The sequence below is a fragment of the Phodopus roborovskii genome, unplaced genomic scaffold, assembly GCF_943737965.1.
Source record: "Phodopus roborovskii unplaced genomic scaffold, PHOROB, whole genome shotgun sequence".
Taxonomy (NCBI): Eukaryota; Metazoa; Chordata; class Mammalia; order Rodentia; family Cricetidae; genus Phodopus; species Phodopus roborovskii.
In genome coordinates this window covers 14,838,548-14,862,500 of record NW_026126547.1, presented here as the reverse complement: position 1 = coordinate 14,862,500, position 23,953 = coordinate 14,838,548, and the positions used below count along the sequence as shown (strand labels likewise).

Below are 23,953 nucleotides of genomic sequence, written 5' to 3'. Positions count from 1 at the left end.
ACCATCGGGAGAGGAGAAAGGTGGTAGCTGAGCCTCAGTAACAGCCTGAAGATAGTGGGGAAAGGGACTGGCCAGGTAACAACAGTCAGACAAACTCATTTCTTCTGTATGAGATGAGCCACAGTTGCATTCTGGGATGCTGTGCATGCTGCTCATGCAGATTCTAGTGGCCTGGATAACATGACCCTTTGTGTGCTTAGGACTGGGTAGCATGACCCTCTGTATACTTAGGACTGGGTAGCATGACCCTTTGTATACTTAGGACTGGGTAGCATGACCCTTTGTATACTTAGGACTGGGTAGCATGACTCTTTGTGTGCTTAGGACTGGGTAGCATGGCCCTTTGTATGCTTAGGAATTGCTAGAATTTTCCTACAAAGACTTGTGCCATGAACCGGTCAGCTTCTTGATCACATGTTAATGCCTTTGTCCACAAACACCAAAGCAAATATTTCCTGAAGGATCTAGAATTTAGAACACAAGGCAAAATAATGTACTGGAGGATTTGGCTGCGCTGGCTTTCTTCACAAGCCTTTGCTTTAGGGCATGCCCATTGGGATGGTGCCCTTGACCAATCACAACAGACAGAAAGGAATTAGAGCATGCAGCTGTTCCTCAAATTCCCTTGTGACTCTGGACTTTTTCTCGTATTTTACCACATACAATATTGAGCTAGGACTTGCACCAGAAAATTATTATGAACATCTTCTAAGTGGGTCCAGCATAGCCGTTGACCTGTATTCCTCTCAGGAAGTTTCTACTATAACAGGGCAGCACCCCCTGAGATACTGTCAAACTGCCACCTTGCCAAAGGCAGATAGATCAACTATCTTGATGTCCCCTTCATGCTTATCCCCTTGAAGAAAAGGACCAGACCAGAGGTTGTCTACATCTTGGAACATAGTGATGGATGAGTGGGTCTAGTGGTGAATGTGCCCTGGAAAACTCTTGTCTTAAGAATTTTTCCCCACTCCTGGTAGGTGAGAGACTCCTCAACGCTCTCCCCTCCATCTCCAGGCGCATTTGATCACAGAGAGATTCTGTCTTGATTCTGTTTTGGTCACTGTCTGTGCTCTTCTGCTGTTAAAACTCTATACCTCAACCATAGAAACACACACACACACACACACACACACACACACGTCTATTTGAAATCTAGCTGTTTGTCTCCTTAACACTTAAAAAGGGAGTGATTCTGTTCTCTGCCTATACTTTGCCCTTTGTACTGGAAAAGGAGGAGAAACCTCTAGAGCAGATTGAAGAGAAGAACTTACCCAGGGTCCCAAATTTCTGGAAGTGGGACCATTGCCTCTGCAGTGACAGGTAGGGGCCTGTTCTGTAGATGCCAGCTTTTACTTGTTGAAGGAATCCATGGAATGTCACCCCCAAATGTAGTGCTGGCTTGGGGATCAGCAGATGCCAGAAGCAGCTTTACTTTGAAAGTTCCTTATCTACCTAATGATCAGTCTGCCAAAAGGGATACAATTGCCTTTGATTTCCAGGGACTCCATCAACCAGGGGAGAATAGGAAGGCCCAGGGAAGTCATCACACCCAGGGAGACCTGTCACCAGCTACTTATCACCTGCTGCTTTAGCCCCACCAGAGAGAGTGATTTACCTCTGTTGTCTGTCTTTGGGGCATTCAGTTACCTTTCAGGACAACTACACTGCAGATTTCCCAGGTCCCAGTGAGGAAGGGCTCTTGGGTAATCACCTCCTTGGGCTGCCCCTGTGTACATTGATACATCTGTATGCCATTTATCTGCTCATCCCTCCAATCCAGTATATCAGACCCTCAGAGGGCAGAGGGGACATTTTCCCTAGGAGCTGCCTATGAGCTGGCTTCAGGGCCCTGGGAGATTCAGGACTGACCTTGTGGCAGCAGCTTCCTTGTCCAGCTCAGGGAACAGCAGACCACAGCCAAGCAAGAGCTGGATGGGCTGGGGACAGAGCCCCTTTGAGGAGGGGACAGGAGAACACACAGAGTCACAACTGCTACAGCTGGACCCACCCATGTTGTGGACAGGGTGAGATTCCAGGCCTGCCTTGGAGAAGGCTCAAGCATCAGGCCAGACAATGAACCGTGACACCAGGAGGCATGTACTGGCTTCCAGGTGGGGCTCTTGCCAAGGTAGGGGGTAAACAATATATAACTCTGTTCCTATGGCTCTCTGGAATACTAAGGGCAGCATGAAGCCATGCCTGGTGGCCCAGGCCTGTAGTTCCAGCCACTTGAGAGGCTGAGGCACCGGAATGGTCAATGAAGCCCAGCCTGGGCAATTCAGTAGTGAGACCCTGTCTCGAAACAAAAAGTAAAAATTCTGGGGCTGTGGTTCAACACTGTTGTGTTTGCCCAATATGTGGGAGAACCTGGACTCCCAGTACCACAAAAAGGTAAGGAATTGATTGATTGATTAATTAATTAATTAATTAATTAATTAAAGACAGCATGACACCAGTGGATTGCTGATGGGAACTGCTACCATTTTGGCTTAAAAACGGTTGGGCAGTGGTCCCGAAACCCACCTTGCTTGGCTTCCTATCCTACTTAATGTTTCAAAATATTTTTTGAGAGCCTCACTTAAAGTGAAATTAATGCTTATCATTGGGCTGTGTCAAAAACCAAACCAAAACATTTTTATTGAGGTGTACCTTCTAGAGAGTAAGATTTATTGCTTTAAGCGTGTTGTGTCATGTTCACACAACCTGGTTTTAAAATTCATCACCCTGGACTGACCCCTGCTGTCCACTGTAGCGGGTCAGGACTGACCCCTGCTGTCCAGCCTCATCTCTGGCCCCAGGCAGCCACCCATCCTCCTGTCCCTGTGGATGAACCTGCTTTGTGACAGTGTTTTAGCATGCATCTCCTGCTGGTCTTGAACCCACGGTGCTCCTCTCTCTGAGTCTCAGAGTGCTGGCATTACAAGAGTGGGCCCCTATGACTGGTTAGATTTGCATCTTCACATTTCTTGATAAACGGAGTCCTGTGGTCCCCAGTGTTCTGTGTCTGTCCTCTTTCAGCTGGTGTGTTCTGTGGTCTACACATCCCATAGCACATTAGTGAGCTGTTCTTTTTGGTTTGTGGGATCATATCCCTCTTGCACTCATTGCATTTCATTCACTCTTGGCCAGCTGAGTTACTACGGCTGTAGCTATTACGCGTAATTCATGTGTATTCATGTAGATGGTCTTGGATACATGTGTTCGGTTATCTAGGTTGAATTCCTGGGTGTTATTCCTAGGAATCCCCTGCTGAGTGATGCTGTTATTTATGCTTAGTTTTTTAGGAAACTGCTAACCTGCTTTCCAGGATGCTTGGCTGCACCATTGCACAGTCCCACCAGCAGTGTATGAGGACTACAGTTTCCCCAAGTCCTCACCAATGTTTGCCACTCTGACTATAGCTGTCCTAGAACATATGAAGTCTTATCCCGGTGGGGATTTGGGGTGGGTTCATGCCTCCCAGGCTAGGGTTTCTTTTTGTTGTTATTGTTTGTTTGTTTTGAGGGGTGGTGGGTTTTTCTTAATGCCCCCAGGCTAGTCTTTTTACCTGCTCCTCATCTTCTCTGCTCCCCTGTCTATTTGCCAGAAACATTTTAAAAGCCAGGAGGTGGCAGATAAACTTCCCTGGGGATGGAGATGGGTCTGTCTTGTTCATTAGCTACTTAATTCTAAACACGGAGTAGAAAGCTTAATGCTGCTGGTGTTAAAATAAAATAAAATAAAAAAGCTACATACTTGGTACCTTAATAAGACCTTTAGTCTTATTAAGATATATGTTGTATCTTAATAAATAATACATGTGATAATTTACTCTCAGCAGAGACTCTGGGCACTACAGAGGGAGCCTGTTCCCTCCTGACCCTTCCTTCGCTCTCCCTTATCAACTTCAGTGAAGTGGCTTGGGTTCTCTTCTGCAGTGACATATTTCTTCACCTCGGCCTCCCTATGATGACACATGTGATTGCATGTAGAACCCACCTAAATAATCTAGGCTGAACGTCCCAATCTCAAATCCTTCCTTTACTCACACTTGAAGTCTCTTGCCATTTCAGGAGACCTCCACAGCAACCACGAGGCTGAGTGAGAGGCATCAGGGGCTCAGGTAGAGTCAGCTGATGCCCGGCAATACTCCTAGGGGTCTTTTGGAGGCGCAGGTAGGTACTAGAGGGGTACCAGAGTCTACGAACTCCGTAGCCCTTATTTATTTTTCTTTACTTTTCTTCCTAGAAACAAGAGGAACTGACAGCTACAGGGAGGCGGAGGGCCGTCTGACACCCCGCAGCCTTCTACAGTCCTCCTGCCTTCTTGGGTAGTCTATTCTTGTCTCTGGGTCTATTACCCCTGCCACCCCTTGGGAGAGTCGGCCTCGCTGCACTCTCGCATATGGCCAGCAGAGGTCAGCAGCCCCGCGCAGGTCTCGAGGCTGCAGACGGTGACGCGGGCTCAGCATCCTTCTGCCACCTCTGGTGTGTAGTGCTGCTTCCTGGCCCTAAGCACAGCCATTTGTCTCAGGCTCACCCAGCTCGCTTCACTTCCCACCTTAGGGAAGGTGGCCTGGCCATACAGATAGTGATAGGGTTGATGGGGGTCTGGCTCGGAGAAAGCGGACCTCACCCAGGAAGACCCCGGAAGGCGTGTGTGCCTGGGTGAGGCCCAAGGGTCAGAGTCCAAAAGCCCAGAGGCCTCCCCTGACAGCAGGGAACAGTTGGATTTAGAAAGAGCTTTCTGCCTAATGCCTCAGATTCTTGGCAAAGTTGGTCTGATTCTAAAGCCCCGTGGTTCCGTGTCCAGATGGTGGGGTGGGGTGGAGCCTATCCCTGTGCAAGGGTTGTACTCTGCCATCTTTACCAGTCCAGCGCCCCAGGGCTGCCGTGAGAGCCTTGGCTACTGAACTCTAGGCAAAGCCAGAGTTAAGGCTTTAAGGCCTTAGCCCAATTTCCTTCTTTTCCTAACCAAGGGAGGCCCTCTTGATGCTAATGTGGAACACTGCAGATAGTTCTAAGAGAACCTAAATTCTGGTCTCGAACTAAACAGCATATTTTTAAAGCAGATTCACCATTTGTGATAAATAAAAAGTTATACACCCTGTGTATGATAGTATATGCATATATGTTTTCATAGCTAGAAGTGTCATGTGTTTTTCTTGCTTGTAGAAGTTCTGATTGAAAATCCTTCAGAGAGTTGGAAAACACCACAGGTATTGGGAGTAAGTAGTTGTTTTGTAACTGACAGCATATCTATGCGTCTTGCAGAGGGGGTAGGTGCAGGGGGCAGCATATCTATGTGTCTTGGGAGGGGGTAGGTGCAGGGGGCAGCATATCTATGTGTCTTGGGAGGGTACAGGTGTCTCTCTTCCACTGTGACTTTGGAATGCTGCAGCATGCTAGCCCTGGAGGGCATCTAATGAAGACAGCTGCAGAAGATGCCCTGAGCAAGATTCTTGGTGGGCAGGGGGCCCGTAGAAGGAGGTGTTGGTGGTGGTTCTTCGGAATGTCCTTGTGGTACCACAGTCAAGTAAAAGCCATGCAGAGTCAAACCCTGTCTAGGCTGACTGGGATGGCCATGGCCTGCCCCTAGGCGAGGTCTCCATTTCCCTGAACACGTTTCTGGCCATGTCAGTTTATGGAGTGTCAGCTTTGCAATTCAGCTCACTTTCTAGGCTTTTATAACAACAGAGTAAACCACGGCTTGCACTTTGTACAACTTCAAACAATGCCAGCTCTGCCAGACACTAATTTATTTCACAGAATCTACTGTAATACTAAATTTAATTTTTATTTCATCTGTGAAAGCTCCTAGCCAGAGGGGCATGCCGAATACTTATGAGCCTGAGTGATATTGCATGTCATTTAAAAGTGTTGCCTTGCTGTATTTTTGAGTGATAAACTTTCTCAGCTCCTGATGAAATAGTTCTCTAAAACAAGCAAAGCAACAAAGACAATGCACAGACCCCCAAAATGCTAACATGTATGACAATGAGGCACAAGCCTGTATGGTTAATTACTGAATGTTATTAACCAGGCTAAAAAACTGTTTTCTTTTGTTGTAGGAAAAGTATTTATTTATTTATTCAGACAAGTCTCATTATGCAGTGCTGGCTGTCCTAGAACTCACTCTGTAGAGTAGGCTGGCCTGGAACTCACAAAGATTCTCCTGCCTCTGCCTCCTGAGTGCTGGGATTAAAGGCGTGCCCCACTATACCCAGCTAGGAAGGGCAGTTATTAGCCATGCAGGGTTATTATTCAGTTCTCAAGACACACGTGTAGAAATGGTGCTTGTATGCATATCATATATGATGAGGTTGAGGGTCCTTGAGCAGCCGAGCTTTCCACTGTTTGCTGCTGGAATTGAGAGGAGCCATTGTGAGGAGCCCCAGCAGAGGTGCTAGAGGGTGTGCCTCCTGCAGTCTGGTCTCTCAGTCACTGGGTTTCTTGGTTTTTTGTTTGTTTTTGTTTTGTTTTGTTTTTTCTGTTACAATATTTCCCCATTTTGTCATAAATGTTTCAGAGCCACTCATTACTCTTATCCACATGCCCTCATCTCCTTTTGTATACCAAAGATTTCACCGTTATGTTCCCTTTCCTGGAAGGCCCTGGGCATCTCACCTGAACAGGACATGACATTGTGTCTTCTGTCTCCTTTCCTGTTTGTTCTCTCGAGGCAGGGTTTCTCTGTGTAGACCTGGCTGTCCTAGAACTGGCTCTGTATACCAGGCTATCCTTGAACTCACAGAGATCCACCTGCTTCTGCCACCTGAGTTCTGTGATTAGAGGTGTGTGCTCCCATAGTGCATCTGGGAGTCCTGGGCTAGACACCCCACGCTCTCACGCTGCATCTGGGAGGCCTGGCCTGTGCAGGTAGAGCTTTCAACACTGTCTATAATGACTGAGCTGGACAGAGAGGACAGGATGGCTCCTGGGCAACATTAGCCAGGCCTCCGCCCTGTTTCCCTACTTCCCATTTCTGACTATGGACACCTGGAGTCCTGATCCTGGCCATTCCGGCCTGTTAGCCAGGTAATGGATTGAAAATTGCCATATGAGCCAAACCCTAGGGGTTGGAAATTGAAGCCTGACAGGTCCAGAGGTTATTCTGTGTTTTCAGCTGTGGCTTCCTCCTGAACAAGCCCTCCTCTATCCAGTCCTGCCCTCCTCTATCCAGTCCTGCCCTCCTCTATCCAGTCCTGCCCTCCCATAGGCATAGTTACTGCCCCGAGCCTCAAGTACATCCCCACAATTATCCACACCTCTCCCCAGTCTCCCTGACATCCCTTCGCTGCTACGGGAATGTCTCAGGCACTCTACCAGGTTCCCTGTCAAAATATGAACAGAAATTGTTAGTGCTTCCTAGCACTCTGAAAGCAGGGCCGCGCCTCAGCCTATGGACTTTTGAGCAAGTAGCTAACCCTCTCTGGTGTGCACAGTGTCAGCCAGGGGCTCACTCCTTTGGCTTCTTGCTCTTGTCTGAACCTGACCCACCATACGGGCCTTTTTCTTCCTACTGTGAATAATGTTTTTCAACCCAATGTGGTGGGGCATGCCTTTAATCCCAGCACTGGGGAGGCAGAGGCAGGCAGATCTCTGTGAGTTCAAGGCCAGCCTGGTCTACAAAGTAAGTTCTAGGACAGACAAGGCTATATTATACAGAAAAAGCTTGTCTGGAAAAAAAGAAAGGAAAAACCAAAAAAAAAAAAAAAAAAAAAAAAAGAGCCATCAACATTTTTTCATATACTGTGACCATGCTTTCTCCTCCCTCATCTCCACCTCCCCCATCTTCCAGCCCTATGCCTTCTTTCCCTCTTTAGAAAACAGACAGGCAAGCAAATCAGAATAAACAAAACAAAGCAAAAAGGCATGAGAAACACATATGCTCTCTCTCACACCACACACACACACACACACACCATAAAAAATACAAAATCAGAAGCCGGAATATACAAGCAGAAGACCAGTAAGATTAAAAAAAATCATGCCCAAACAAGGCAGTATGAAACAAAAACAAAAAAAAAATCTGTAAACTTAATGTTGAGTTTGTTTTGTGTTGGCCATCAACAGCTGGACATGAGACCCGTCCTTTATGTGTGGCTTGTATATCCTGTGAGACTCGTCGGAGAAAACGAATTTTTTCTTTGCAAGGAGCTGTCAGTTGGAGAGCGCTTCTGGATTCGGGAGCTTGTGCCCACTTCCCCTTTCAGCGCTGGGACCCCATCGGGGTTGGACCTGTGCAGGCCCCATGTGTGCTAGCTAACACAGTCTCCCTGAGTTCACATGTGCCCCAGTTCCGCTGTGTCTGGAAGACCGTTCCCTTGGTGTCTTCCACATCTGTTGCCTTTTACAAACCATGGTTCTTGAGGGAAAAAAAGGCAAAAGCTCCAAAGCCAATCTCCGCTTGTGCAGCCAAAGGGACTGCTGCTCTAGCTCAGTTTTATCCCCGGCAGTGGACAAATGCTTCCGGGACTATGGCTAGGTGTCTTTAAAGATGCGCAAAGCAGGAGCACTGGAGCAGGAAGGGGCCCTCCAGGCTGTGCTTTCCACCGAGGACCCCAGCGGAATCCCTTCAATCGACCCTACTTTGCACCGGAGAGTCTGATAAAATCAATCCAGCCCTGGCAGGTTGTCTTGGCCTCCAAGCCCATAAACTTCCACCTCCCCCTGCCTCTCTCACTTCCTACTGCTGATTTTGTCCTCTTAAGACCCCAAGGGTCGGTGAAGGCACTCCTAGCATCCACCCCTGACTCATAGGTTTGAGTGTGCGTGAGGCCAGGCCTCCCTGCTTCCTACTTTCTGACCTTGCAGGCTGGAAGAAAGGAGGGGAGGTGGAGAGGACATTCTTTTTGTTCTGTCCCTTCATCTTGACACACTAGACCTCCCCAGTCTCCTCAGCTACTAGGCATCCTGCTGGCAGTTGAGCAGTGTCAGGCTAGGGTGGGAAATGAGGCTGGAGCAGTACAGATTGGAGAGCTCCGGTGCTGGCTGGCTTGCGGGGTGTGCCCATAAACAGTTCCTGCGTTTCAAAAAGGGCAAAGCAGAGGGGTCCCTAGACCGTGCAATTAGCACAGAAAAGGGAAGAGGCACCTAGGGAAAGGGATCATTCTGGGACGATACCCAGGAGTGTGAAATGCTAACATCTCCAGTGAGCAGGAAGGGAAATGCTGCGGGTGGGGTGTAATCCTGGTGGTGGTGGAAAGACCGCGGTTGATTTTCTGGGATGGCGCAGGAAACGCCGGGCAGCTCCGCGGGATCTCCCCTGGGAGCTGAGCATACTGAGTGGCCATCCAGGCTGGATGTGCTTACTGTTTGTTGACTCCACTTGTTGAAACACATCAGGAAAAAGGACACTTGGGATCCATCCAGGGACGTTTTCTGCTGGGAAGGCAAACAAATTCCCTGTGAACCGCCCGGCCCGAGGAAGGCTTGAGTACTTCAGATTACAGAAGCTCATTGTAGGGGTGAGGGGTTGATATAGCCCTAGTTTCCCGATGCACCTGGAAACACAGCTCACCCTCCCTCAGCGTCCTGACCTTTGCAGGGCCCTGGGTGTGGTAGAGCAGCTGCCTCTAGGTTCCACTACTGAGCACAGAATGCAGTCTTGTGGACTGGGTAGAAGGCAGGCAGGTTCCCGGCCCTGCAGGTGCTGGACTTGGGAAGAGTGACAGGGAGAGGCAAAGCCATAGGAATGTGACTTGCTATTTTGGTGGAAGGTGAAGGTGGCTCAATTACTCTGCTTTCACATGGGGACCATGAGGGTTTCTTCCAGTCGGTGTGCTCAGGCCAGGCTGTAAATTAGTCACCCGGGAATTCTTTGTTAAAATACCAATACCAGCCCCCTAACTGCAATTTAGTAGGTTCCAAGTGAGATCCAGGTCATAGACCCACGACCTTTTCACAGGAGTCACATGTCCAATATGCTGCATATCAGATATTTATATTATGATTCTTAACAGTAGCAAAGAAGTAGCAGTGAAATAATTTTATGGTTGTGGATCATCATCATAACATAAAGAACTGTATTAAAGGGTCGGAGCATTAGCAAGCTTGAGAGCCACTGGTTTAAGTTATCTTTTTGTTTGCTTGTTTGTTTTTTGAGACAGGGTTTCTCTGTGTAGCTCTGGCTGACCTAGAACTCATCTGTAGACCAAGGTGGCCTTGAACTCAGAGATCCAACTCCTCTGCCTCTGGAAGGCTGGTATTAAAGGTGTCCCATGCCCAGCTCAGGTACCATTTTTAAAAATCATTTTACTTTTGTCCCCCGCCCGGTGTGTGTGTGTGTGTGTGTGTGTGTGTGTGTGTGTGTGTGTGTGTGTGTGCATGTGGAGGTAGAGGTTAGCCTTGGGTGTTGTTCCATAGGTACTATCCACCAGGCTTGCCGATTAAACTAGGCTGGCAGGCCGATGAGTCCCAGGGAGTTCTGTGGTTACAAGTGTGGGGCACCATAATGACTTTGTTATGTGTTACCGGGGACTGAACACAGGTCCTCAGATCACGTAGCTGAGCCTCCTCCTCAGCCCCTTTACCTTCTTTTGAAACCCAGGCCAATGGAGTACCCACCTATCCTCCGCACCCCCAACATCTGCTGTAATAATTTTCCACCTTTGGCCAGTCCTGCTGCAACATCATCCATTCTTCACCCAATTCCCTCCCACCTGCCACAGATCACTTTGAAGTCATCGAAGATGTTAGCAGTCACAAGCTCAGAACATTGTGGTTCTCAGGCATGCAGGTTTGCAGAATTTCCACAAAATATCCCTTCTTGCCTTCATATTGTGACTCCAGGAAGCACTATACTGTCTTCTGGACCATTTTAGTATAAATACTTTTGTGCAAAGGGCCCCCCCATGACTTTGCAAATGAGTAGAGGCTAAGTGCTTTTGTATTCTCCTCCTTTTCACCTCAACCCTACCAAATGGACCTCACCTCAGGTGATCCTAAGGAAGCAGACAGCCACTCCCCACTTCATGAAGAGGTTATGGCTGGGAAAAGGGCCGAGTGAACAGGGGAGGTGCTGCTCCGACTTTGGGAGGGGAGGGCAGGTGGGGTCTGCCAGCATGTCTTCGGATCTGCCCATCCGGGTCAGTTTCAATGGTAGTGGGTGGGGCTGTCTAAAATTAAAACATCAGAGATGCCAAATCTTCATTTGACATTTAGCTTGGGATTCAAGAGACAGTAATATTTGTGATCTAAAAAGACTTTCGGTAGAATTACAAATGGAGCTCTGATCTGGGCTATTGGTGTTTCTCCCCCCATCCATGTTTAATCTGCATTTCTAGATAGAGCTGGGGATGTGTAGGGGCAGTGTTGTCGGAGAGGACTGAGTGACCCTCCTTGCGGGCAGCCTGTACTCCTGGTGCCAGGGGCCCTGGTGAAGGACCAGTGTCCACTAAGTGACCTAAGAGGACAAAGAAAAGGAGCCGTCAGAAGTGGGAGGAGACTTTTAGGAGGGTTTGACACAGCTAAGTGTTGTCCTTGGAGCAGGAGGAATGGAAATATCTGAGTAGAGACTGTGAGGCCTTCATGTTTTGTAAGACCAGCCATGGCAGGGGGGCATCTCACTCACCTGTCACTGTTTCCCAAGGGACCAAGCCACTCCAAAACTACACAAGTACATTTTATTTTATCTAAGGCACATGTTTAATTTTTTTTGTTTTGTTTTTGTTTTTCGAGACAGGATTTCTCTGTGTAACTTTGGAGACTGTTCTGGAACTAGCTCTTGTAGACCAGGCTGGTCTCAAACTCACAGAGACCCTCCTGCCTCTGCCTCCCGAGTGCTGGGATTAAAGGCATGTACCACTAATGCCCTGCTACATGTTTAATTTTTATTTTGCCTACATTTTCATGTTATGTAGGCATTCTTAGTCTAGAACAGTGGTTCTCAACCTGTCAGTCATGACACCCTTTCATAGGGGTCGCTAGGACCATTGAAAAACACAGGTATTTACAATCAAATCATAACAGCAAAATCACAGTTATGAAGTATCGATGAAAATAATGTGTGGTTGGGGTCACCACAACAGGAGGAACTGTCTTAAAGGGCAGCGGCATTTGAGATTGAGGACCACTGTTCTAGAAGAATCCATGTCTCTGGCAGATTCTATCCTCAGACTCACAGACTACTAACTAAGCTCTCTTCTTGGTTTTGTTGAAGCTTTTATATGCAGTTTCAAGCTGCTCAGACTCACATAGCTTCTCCATAAGATTGTATATGTGCATGTATGTATGTATATGTATATATGTATATGTGTATGTCTATGTATGTATATATGTGCGTGGGGAGAAAATGGGGGTTGCCTCAGAACGTGGAAACCTTCAGTGGTGTTCCTAGATTGGCATTTTCCTTCAGGACTCTTCCCAGGAAGTCTGATGGAAAGGAAGCAAACCCTTGAAAGGTAACAGTTACTCAGTGTGCCAGTTGTCTGGTGATGGGAGGCCATAGCAGCCTGGACAATCTATGATGAAGCAGGTAGACAGAGGGGTGGAAGGTGGCGCGTTCCTGACTCCTGGAGGAGGAAAGTATGTAAGAAAACCCAGGTGACTTTGTTTGCTTATTTTATTTTATTTGAGCCACAGTCTCACTATGTAGCCCTAGCTGGCTTTGAACTCAATGTGTAGACCACGATGACCTCAAGTTCAAACTTGCAGAGACCCTCCTGCCTCTCACAGGAATTAAAGACACGGGCTGTTGTGCCCTTGCACAGCTCCAGGGACTGACATAAGGGGGATGCTGAGGGGACCAGAACAGGGTTCATGAACACTGAAGTGCTGGGATGCAGCGTTCTGGGCACATGTTAATTATATGCTGTTGAACAAGGAGGTGGGTTGTTGCAAACAGTTGAACAAGGAGGCAGGTGTCTCTACAGGGGAGGAGTCTTCAGGCTGTGACCATCCATCTGGGGAGCAGAGAGCTATGCTTTCTGTACACACTGTCAGCACTCACTCAGACCCTAGGAAGGCCTTGTCGCTTCCATGGGGCTGACTTTGGGGTCCTGGCAGGGTTGTGCTCACATCAGCAACACACATTCACTCAGAGTGTCTTATGGGCCCTACAACGAGCCTCCACACCTAGCCCTCCAGGCCGCCTTTCTGCTGACCCAGGCTGGGTGGTCCTTGAGAGCAGCTGTCTCTGGGTCTTGGTCACAGGTAGTCTGGGTCTTTGGGGTAAGCTGTGACTATGTCTCAGTTGCCAGCTTCATTCCATTCCCTGAAGCCAAGAGAGCCCACCCTGTTCCTGAAGGCGGGTGAGCAGCTCCCAGACCTTGAGAGACATCTGTTTTCTTGTTTCATCTGATTTATTTCTCTTTGCCTGCCTGCCTGCCACATTGATTCTGTGTGTGTGGCTACCATTTTCTCTATCCTGAGAACTTACATCCTTGTGTTTTCAGTCCAAGGCGCTGAGGTCCTGCTTCTTAAACCCCCTCACCACCCTTCCTGGGCAGGGCCGTCAAAAGACCCACAGACACCTAGTGGACATGGGGCCATGCTCCGAATGTGCCATTCCAAGTGAGCACGGGCTGTAGGACCAACAGTGTTTTTAGCCGTGTAATGCTCAGACCTTACCTCCTTGGCAAGGCCCAGGGACTTGTCCTCAGTGATGTCACCATGGCCAGCCCTCAGCCTGGAGCCAGGAGCTCCCTACACAGTTACATTGCCATCTTGTGGCAAGACAATGGCCTCCCATGAGTTGCTGTTGAGAATTTGGAGGGGTGGGGTGGCCATTCTGTTCTCCAAAATCTCCCTGGAAAAAGATCAAGGTGACTTCATTGTCCTTGAGGGAGGAGACTGCAGGGCAGATCCCTATTTAAACAAAGGTCTCAGGCCTGCCTTAGGGCCACAGCCCAAGGTACAAACAAAAAATGGTGTCCCCTTTCCTCCATGAAAGTCACTGTTTCTCCAGAAGCCATCTCAAAGTGATGAGTGTGAGACCAAGGCAATGGAGAATAGGATCCTATGCTGTAGCACCCCAGAGCAGCCCTGGCTGTAGCTGAGAGGCTTAAGAACAGTCAGCAAGCCGGCCACAGTGGCACACTCTTTTAATCCCAGCAATCAGGAGGCATAGGCAAGCTGATCTCTGTGAGTTTGAGGCCAGCCTGGTCTACAGAGAGTTCCAGGACAGCCAGGGATACACAGAGAAGCCCTGTCTCAAACAACAAACAAACAAACAAAGAAACAAAAATAAAAGAACAATCTGGGTCACAATGTGTGCAATGGTGTGGACGGATGAAAATGGAGACATGACTGCTTCAAGGTGTGCTTGAGGATGGCTACTGTAGATATGAGGGAGAATTCAGCCAGAGACATCTGGAAGGGTCAGACTGAGCCCGCCATGAGAGGGGGCGGTGAGAGAGGAAGAAGAGAGAGAGAGGAGAGAGAGGAGGCAAGCAGACCAAAAGAGGAACCGAGGACCAGGGGAACCGAGAGACAGAGAACCAGGGAGGCAGAGGCCAAGAGCTAGCCCCCCAGTGGCTGAGAGAGGGAATGGCCACAATGGCAGGTTTGATTAGCAAGTGAAGCAAGGCTCAGTCCCTGGGCTGGAGAGGGTTAGGGTAAGGGGCGAGTGAGACTTGCTGGAAGGAGCCACAGGTACTGAGTGAGTCTTGTCCTGGGTTTCTTTGGGACCTGACAGTTGACAGAAAGGCCATGCATGGGAAAGCTGCTGTCCCCTCCTGGGGACCCAGAGGGCGGTTGTGGAAATAAGACCAATCAAGATCATGGAGAGACAGTTAAGGCCTGCACACCCTCTGACTTCGGACAGTGCCCTCTGCCTTTGCTTGCCCTGTTAACTCCTCTGTAAGTGGAGGGCCCTACAATGAAGACCGCCGCCATGTGGCCCTGTGCCCACCATGTTTGAACCCGGTTTTCAGCAGTTGTGGGTTGGAGTGATCAGAGGGGGCTTCCAGGACTGTGAGCCCCTTGCAGATAGCGAGTGTAGTTGGACTTTCTTGTGGGACTTTCCCCAAATCGCCAGACCCCAAATAGTGACATGGAGGCTTATTAATTATAAAAGCTGGCCTTCAGCTTTGGTTTGTTCCCAACTACCTCTTATAATTTAAATTAACCCGTTTCTATTCATCTACATTTTGCCATGTGGTTATTTACATCCCCTCCATCCTATATGTCCAACCCCCTCCTTGCCTTGCTGGCATCTCCAGCCTCACCTAGATTCATGCAGAGTTCCTCTCTCTGCCTGGAAGCCCTGCCTATCCTCTCCCGCCTAGTGATTGGCCATTCAGCTCTTATTAAACCAATCAGAAGGTGCCTTGGCAGAGACACATCTTTACAGTGTACAAAAAGATTATCCCACAGCAAGGGAGTGTGGAGTCATCCACACTCATTATTGAATAGATGAAAGGAATAGATGCTGGGCCATGAAATTGGGGCTGAGTCTTTGTCAGGTGGCTGGGAGAAGGGTGGACTTTCTAGACTGGAGTGAAGCATGCCCAGGGCTGGGGGCTGGGCTTCCCCGTTTGCTGACAACTGCATGGAGCAGAGCATTTATAATCTGGGATCCTTTGGCAGGGGCGACTGCGGTCAGCCCACAGCCTTTCAGCCCGTCTGGCAGAGGGATGTCTGGCCTCATCAACAAGCCTTTATCTGTATCAGATGGATTTAGATTGCGGGGGGGGGGGGTGTGGGGGTTGGGACTGGGGGGTAGCCTAAAGTCCCAGGTCCTGAAGCAGAGCTTGGCGAGGTCTCAGCCTCAGCAGCAGGATGCTGAGGGTGTGGATGGGAATACAGATATTTTGTTCAGGGAAGTGGGTGAGCTTAGAGTTCTTTATGGAAAACAGGAGAACATTCTTGGCTCCTTTATGACTCATGCAGGCATTTCAAGGGTAACACAGGAACAGCTAACCTATGGGCATGGCAGGTGTGGTACCAGCCTGTATTCCCAGCATTCCAGAGGCAGGAAGAATGCCACATGCCCGAGGCCAGCCTCTTTACACAGCAGGTTCCAGTCCAGTTGGGGTTCCGTATGACAACCCCATCTCAAAACAAAGCAAGCAGTCTGTGCATTTTCTAACAAAGGCGCTCACGGTGGGATCCAAGAGATGCCACAAACAGTCCCTCTCTATTAATCTAAGAGTGGCCTCGGAGAGCTGTAACAGCCCCTGAAGCCCAGCTGACAGCTCCTTCATGGTCCTTGTCCATTTTATTTCTGCACACTCTGGGCTCAGTATGATTTCAGTTCACCACAAAGGGAATGATCCCAGTGAGAGAAGGGTGGCTGTTGATTGAGTCTGGCTACAGTCTTCCCTGTCTGCCTTCCAAATAAAGTGACATGAATTTACTCCAAGACTCCCAAAGCAGGACAGCTCAGTGCTGGGGTATCGGCTAGTTACAACCTTCTCTCCCCCTGGGAACTCCAGTGCTATTTTTGCTTTCATGGGCACCGGGCAATGGGGTGGTTACTTTTGGATTTTTGCAGTTTCTAAGGTGTCACTCAACCAGTGCCAAGAATTATATTAGACATCATTGGCAAATAGAGAAAGTGCTCATGACAGAATTTCTGGTGTCAAGACCCTGACCTGGAGAGGTATGGAGACTAACATATTAAAACCTGTTAAGCAGACTTTAGAGGGTAGCAATCTGTGTGTAGTACTGAGTGGTTTGGAGTTCAAAAAATATAGAAAGATCACCCAATCTCTATGTCTCTATGGGTGTGTGTGTATATATATATATGCATTTATTATGTTACACACACACATATAGTTGCAAGTGTAGCAGAGATGGCAGCGCAGGTGATAGACAGCCTGTGATCCCAGGGGTTCTGGAGGGACATCTCCCAACACAACACCAAAGACAGCAGCTGTGTCAGAGAACTCACTCAAGGCAGCCAAGCCACCACTACTAGAACCATTCCTATTGTGTTAGCTGCTGGGAGCATCACAGCCCTCTGGGGCCTTTTGCTGTCTAGGTGTCTATTCTGTACTCTCCTAGTGATGGTGTCTGGTGAAGAACATGGGACAGACAAGGCCACCCATTTTCAGATGGTCTTAGGAAGCAGGGGCCCCACTCCAGGGTGCAGAGAACACACTCCAGCGTGCAGGAACGGAACTTTTTGGCAGAACTAGTTATTCGGTAACATCCAAAAAGATCAGAGAGGCACGCTTGGCAGCGTGGGGAGGGTTCTGCTTGCTTTGGAAATTTCCACAAAAGGAGGGGTCCAGACTTAGGAGTGTCGAATAGATGAGGCTGGGTGGGTTCCTAATGGACAGGAGCTGGGAAGGACTTCAGTGACCTGGGGTGACTATACTGAAGACAGAGAGGGGTTGTTGGAGAGGGGTGGCCTTCACTGGTGGCTTTTGGAGGAGCTACCAGTCAGGCTCCTCAGAAAGATGGAGCATGGCTGTGCTTGCAAAAATCCTTATTTTACTTCCTCCATGTGAAACTGGGGAAAAAAAAAAAAAAGAATAGAAAATCCTGATTTTCCTTTCATAGTAGTCAAAACTTCCAAAATAGCTGTTTTTTTTTTAAGTGCTGTTCCTTTAATAATAAAATTATATGTATAGGGATATTTAAATGTGAAATTTAGAAGCTCTAGCATCTAAAATGTTTGCAGCCACAGTGTTCAATGTCCATAGCCTTGCAACCATTCTCCCAAGGCTCAGCCCACAGCTTGCTCTCCCACCCACTCTGAAGCTGCTTCCCTCCTTCCTCCAGGCCAGGGAAGCTTGGTGGAATTCCTGCATAAAATAGCAGAGGCTAAGGATGAACTAAACAGGAAGAAGCAAATCAGGAATAGAAGGTGAGGTAGCAGCGGGTAAGGCCCCTGTCCCAGTCTCCAAGGAGCTCAACGGTTCTGGGAACCCAGGTGGAGGGTAGATTTCATTGCCCTGGGGCTGATAGGGTGATGGATTTACCCAGTTTTAGACCTGCAAGCAAGTCCCGCATCTCGGGAATACTCCCCCACTCCTGCAGGTTAATGAGGAGGCTTTGGCTGTTGGACCTCCCAGCGGCTCTGGTGTCTTCCCTCCTCATCTCATCCCTTGCTTTCACTTGCCACCCAACAAGGCTTTGAAACAATCTAGTACCTACTCTAAAACAATGATAATGAAACAAACAACAACAACCTATCTCTGCCTCATCTCTCCACCCTGCTGCTTTTCATAATCATTTGGAAATTTTAAAAATTGACCAAGTGCCTTGGTGCCACCTGTGGTAGTGAGTTCTGGCTGGCTTTCCAGGAGTGTTATTCCTGTGCATCGGATGGAGAGCCAAGCCCTAGGGGTAAGGGTGTCAGAGGAAGCAGGAGCTGTCTAGTCCTGGGGTTGTCCCTCAGCGCTTCCTGCTGGTAGCCATAGCAGGGCTGCTTGCTCGAGACTGGCAGGGGCAGGGTCCCACAGGTCCTAAACAGAGCCTCTTGAGGAGTGAGTTTCTGTCCCAAGGGACTTCACAGCCTGCCTCCAAGGGCCCTGATTTTGGGGCAGCATGGAGTGTGTGTGTGGGGGGGGATACAGCCAAAGGCATGGGTCCTCTACTGTGGCCTGAGGACCTCAGGGTAAACCCTGCCTGTCTGTTTCCAGCCTGCCTGGGCCTGTTTCTAGACTGTAGCTCCCCAGCCATCCTAGGTTTCCCAATTGTCACCTCCGTAAGAGAAATTAACAGTTTTGCCAGCCCCGTATAAACAGGAAAGCAAGCTGTTAAGGGAACCTCCTGCCCTGCTGCCAAGCCCAAGCCCCATTTCCTCCCCTCCCCAGCCTGTCAATTGTGAGAAAGGCCCTCTCTGGGCGCTGGCTGGGCTCCCTTGTAGTTGCTTGAATGCAAGTGTGTGTGGGGTGCTGACAGCTGGGTGTGCAGCTGGTTGGCTTCATCTATTTTTGCAGGGGGTGGGGAGCGGGGGAATGGCTGCTGATTAAACCAGGAACAAAGCAATACTACAGTCGTGGCTGTGCACACCAGCGCTGTTGAGCCACAGAGAACAATTAATTGCCATGTTGGGATGTGTGCATGGGGTCAGGAAGGCCATTGGCAAATGTAAGAATGCAGGGAAATGTCAAACAAGTCATGTGTGCTCATTAGAAACCTGCTTCCCACAGGTTCCCAAGACCTCCGTGGTGACAGAGGCCTGGTCACCTCCTGTGGCTCAACAGCCTTCCCGACTAGGGTGGCCTGGCATGCTGATGAGCTGCAGATGGGTCCCACATTGCCAACAAGGCAGGGAGCCCCTCAGCTTTGGGGTGGCAGGTACAACCATTCACTGGAGGCTATTGTGCAAAAGATGCTCTGTTTCCTCACAGGTTGCAATATGAAAAAAAGGGGCTGGCCCGGCCAAACATAGCTGTGGTCTCTGTCCAGGTATCATACAGGCCAGAGACTGTTTTTGTTTGTTTGTTGTTTTTGTTTTAGATGTATTTATGTTATTTTATGTGTTTAAGTTTTTTGCTTGCATGCATGAGAGTTTTATATTTACTACATGGGAGTGTGGTGCCCATGGAGGTCAGAAGATATTATCACATCCCCTGGAGCTGGAATTAAAGATGGTTGTGAACTACCATGTGGGTGTTGGAAACCAAACCTAGGTCCTCTAAAAAGAGCAACAAGGACTCTTAACCACTGAGCTGCCTCTCCAGCTCCATACTTAAAAAAAAAGTGTGTACATGTGTATGCTCACACATCTACATGTGTAGGAGTATGTGTGTTCATGCATGTGTGCACACCTCTGTGTGTGTGTGTGTGTGTAAGCCAAAGGACAACCTTGGCTGTGATGTTCGGGAACACCATCCACTTCCTGTGAGACAGGGTCTTTTATTACACTTGAGCTCACCAGTGAGCCTCAGGGGTCCTCCAGTTTGTGCCTCTCCTGTGATGGAAATCAAAGTCAGGACCTCCAATGCTTCATTAATAGTTACCTCTCCAGCCTCAAGCTCTGTTTTTATGTCTGGAACCTAAGTCTTTCCCTTATACCACAAAAAGTAATATAGTAGGGTCAGAAGTCCTCCAATCCTTTCCTGTTCCGGGAGTTTAACAAGAGCTCAGGGTCTTTTGTGATACAGACCCAGACCACTTTGTATTTAAGCCAGAGAAAGTAAACACATCTAGAGCAGTGATTCCCAACATTGCTAATGCCACTACCCTCTCCTCATGCTGTGGTGACCCCCAGCCACACAATTATTTTCATCGTTACTTCATAACTGTAAATCTGCTACTGTTATAAACTGTAATGTAAATCTCTGATATGCAGGGTATCTGATATGCAACCCTGTGAAAGGGTCATCCACCCCCCAAAGAGTCACAGACCACAAATTGAGAACCACTGATCGGTATATTTAAAGAAGTAACATGGAAAACCAGAATGGCATCCAAAGGGGCCTGGAGTAGATATGAGATGTTTAAGACCTATGCTCGTCAGGGTTTTCTGTTTGTTGTTTGTTAAGTTGACACAAGTTAGAGTTAACTGAGAACAGGGAACCTCAATTTAGAAAATGCCTCTATCACTGGCATTTTCTAGATTAATGATTGATGTGGGAAGGCCCAGCCCACTGGGCCCATGGTCCTGGGTGAATATAAAAATGCAAGCTAAGCAAGCCTGGGGGAGTAAGCCAATAAGCAGCATTCCTACATGGCCTCTACTTCAGCTTGTCCTTCCAGGATTCTGCCCTGGATTACTTCAATAAGGGACTGTAACCTATAAGACAGTAAACACTTTCTTCCCCCATTGCTTTTGGTCATGGTGTTTGTTAGATGGACACCACAGCAACAGAAAGCAAACTAGGACAGGGTGTGTCTTAAATGGTGCTCTATTGCTGTGAAGACACCATGACGTTAGGCAGACTTTTCCTTCCCGCCTGTCAGTTCCCTTAATTTTGTTACACTGTATGTGTGTTTCTACTCTTGTTTGTGGTATCATGTTTATGCAGCTCATTTAAAAATGTAATATATAATTAAGGAATTCAGATTAATAGCCATCTATAGTAGTCAAACTTACAGTCAAGTTAGGTATGGTTTCAAGGTTGTAAACGATATATTTAGATAGATGATCTTTAAACTCTTCAAACACCTACAGAATATGTAGACATTTAATATGTTTAATTACCTAAGGCTTTTCATGACAGTAAGACGTGTCTGCTCCTGGCAGCACCAATCTACTTCAGAGAAGATGATGGGCATTGAAGAAACTCTGTATGGAGCTTGTTTTCTTTATGACAAAAGCTCATTATTTGGGCAAAGCTTCAATTGTGGACAGTTACTCTCCAAGCTGGACCAGGAGGATACAAAAAAGACAAGGCAGGACAGTCCTTCAGAATTCCCTGCTTCTTAGAAATGTCTGTCAGATAAGCGAGGCCTCTGGTCTATGATGGATGCCCCAGTGTTACAAAAGAGCCCAGGGTGACTCTCCAGGCAACCAGATGTCCCTATCACCCTTCTGGGGTCTTTGATGGAGTTAAGACTAGATAGTCATTGTTAATGTTTTCCTTAGTTATGATAAAAGGTAGATTAGGTATAGTATTTTAGAGTCACAAAGATAAGATAAATAATATTTTCTCTAAATTTGTCAAATACAAATGGACTGGATGTTGTAACTGTAATTCTTACTGAATAACTGTTTTTGTTGTATATAATCTTACTATGTTAAAGTTAAAATGTTCCTTTTTAATTAGACAAAAAAGGGGAACTGTGGAATACTCCTTTATACTGTGTGAATATAAGTTGCTGTGATTGGTTTAATACAGAAGCTGGACAGGGTAAATTTAGGTGTGGAAACCAGACTAAGGACACTAGGAAGAAGGGCGGAGCCTGAGAGGGACATGCTGGAGAACAGGTAAAGCCACAAGCCTCATGGCAATACACAGATTAACAGAAATGGGTTAATTTAAGTTGTAAGAACTAGTTAGTAATAAGCCTGAGCTATTAGCTGAGCATTTGTAATTTATGTTAAGTCTCTGTGTCTGTCATTTGGGAACTGGTGGTCTGGAAAGAAAAGTTCAATTACACGTGACCTTGGGCATCTCTTTTGTAAGAAAGAATTTAATTAAGGCTGGCTTATAGTTGCAGAGCATGAGGAGCATGGGGAGCATGAGGAGCATGGGGAGCATGGGGAACATGAGGAGTATGGGGAGCATGAGGAGCATGGGGAGCATGGAGAGCATGGGGAGCATGGGGAGCATGGGGAGCATGGGGAGCATGAGGAGCATGGAGAGCATGGGGAGCATGAGGAGTATGGAGAGCATGGGGAACATGAGGAGCATGAGGAGCATGGGGAGCATGAGGAGCATGGGGAGCATGGGGAGCATGGGGAACATGAGGAGTATGGGGAGCATGAGGAGCATGGGGAGCATGAGGAGCATGGGGAGCATGGGGAACATGAGGAGCATGAGGAGTATTGGGAGCATGGAGAGCATGGGGAGCATGAGGAGCATGGGGAGCATGGGGAGCATGGGGAACATGAGGAGCATGAGGAGTATGGGGAGCATGGAGAGCATGGGGAGCATGGGGAGCATGAGGAGTATGGGGAGCATGAGGAGCATGGGGAGCATGAGGAGCATGGGGAGCATGGGGAGCATGAGGAGCATGGGGAGCATGGGGAGCATGAGGAGCATGGGGAACATGAGGAGCATGAGGAGCATGGGGAGCATGAGGAGCATGAGGAGCATGGGGAGCATGGGGAGCATGAGGAGCATGGGGAACATGGGGAGCATGAGGAGCATGGGGAGCATGAGGAGCATGGGGAGCATGGGGAGCATGAGGAGCATGGGGAGCATGAGGAGCATGGGGAGCATGGGGAGCATGGGGAGCATGGGGAACATGGGGAACATGAGGAGCATGGGGAGCATGAGGAGCATGGGGAACATGGGGAGCATGGGGAGCATGAGGAGCATGGGGAGTACGGGGAGCATGGGGAACATGGGGAGCATGAGAAACATGGGGAGCACGGGGAACATGGGGAGCATGGGGAACATGGGGAGCATGAGGAGCATGGGGAACATGGGGATCATGAGGAGCATGGGGAGCATGAGAAGCATGGGGAGCATGTCATCATGCAGACTGACATGGTGCTGGAAAAGTTGCTGACAGGCAGCAGGAATAGAGAAACACTGGGACTGACTTGGGCTTTTTGAAACCTCAAAGACCATCCCCAGTGGCACACTTCTTCCAAGGCCAGAGCTCCTAATCCTTTCAAATAGTTCCACTCACTGGCGACCAAGTTTTCAAATCTGTGGTGGCCATTCTCATCCCACCCCCTGGCCACCATAACGTAATACAGAATAGAGTTAGTCCAACTTGAAAAGCCCCAGAGTCTATCAGTCTCAACACTGTTTAAAAGCCCAAAGTCTCTTCTGAGACTAAAGGCAATCTCTTAACTGTAATCCCCATGTAAAATCAAATCAAAAAGCAGATCACATACTTCCAACATACAATGGCACAGGACATATGTTACCCTTCCAAAATGGAGGAAAGGGAACATAATGAGGAAATACGGGACTAAAGGAAGACCAAAACCAGCAGGACAAACTCCAAACTCTGCATCTCCGTGTCTGATGTCGACGTGCTCTTCAGATCTTTAACTCTTCAGCTTTGTTGGCTGCAAAACACTTCTCTCTTGGGCTGGTTCCCACAGCTCCTGCATCTCCAACATCTTGGAGTTCCAAGACGATACAGACTACAACTTCACAGCTTCATTCAATGGCTGATCTGGGCCTTCATGCAGGGACATCCCTAACATCTGGCCTCAGCAGCTTTACTTAGCAAGGAGGGGGATTCTACAACTTCTTCAACCCCCCCTTCCTTTCTTTCTATTCTTTTTCTTTTTTTCCCCCCCTTTTCTTTTCTTTTTTCGAGACAGGGTTTCTCAGTGGTTTTGGAGGCTGCCCTGGAACTTGCTCTACAGACCAGGCTGGCCTTGAACTCACAGAGATCCATCTGCTTCTGCCTCCTGAGTGCTTGGATTAAAGGGGTGCACCACCAATGCCTGGGTCACAACTTCTTTCTTGTATCCTTGACTCAAAAGCAAGAACCTCAGT

The 23,953-nt window shown here is 48.3% G+C and overlaps 1 protein-coding gene across 1 annotated transcript in view; it reads left to right on the top strand.

Moving 5' to 3' along the window:
* The window catches only part of LOC127233902 (histidine-rich glycoprotein-like), a 28,391-nt gene extending 5,341 nt beyond the window's left edge, over positions 1 to 23,050 (top strand). The window contains exon 2 of the mRNA XM_051200568.1: positions 21,987 to 23,050. Coding sequence (XP_051056525.1) covers positions 21,987 to 23,050 — 1,064 coding nt within the window. The remainder of the gene's footprint in view (positions 1 to 21,986) is intronic.
* Positions 23,051 to 23,953: the final 903 nt, after the last annotated feature.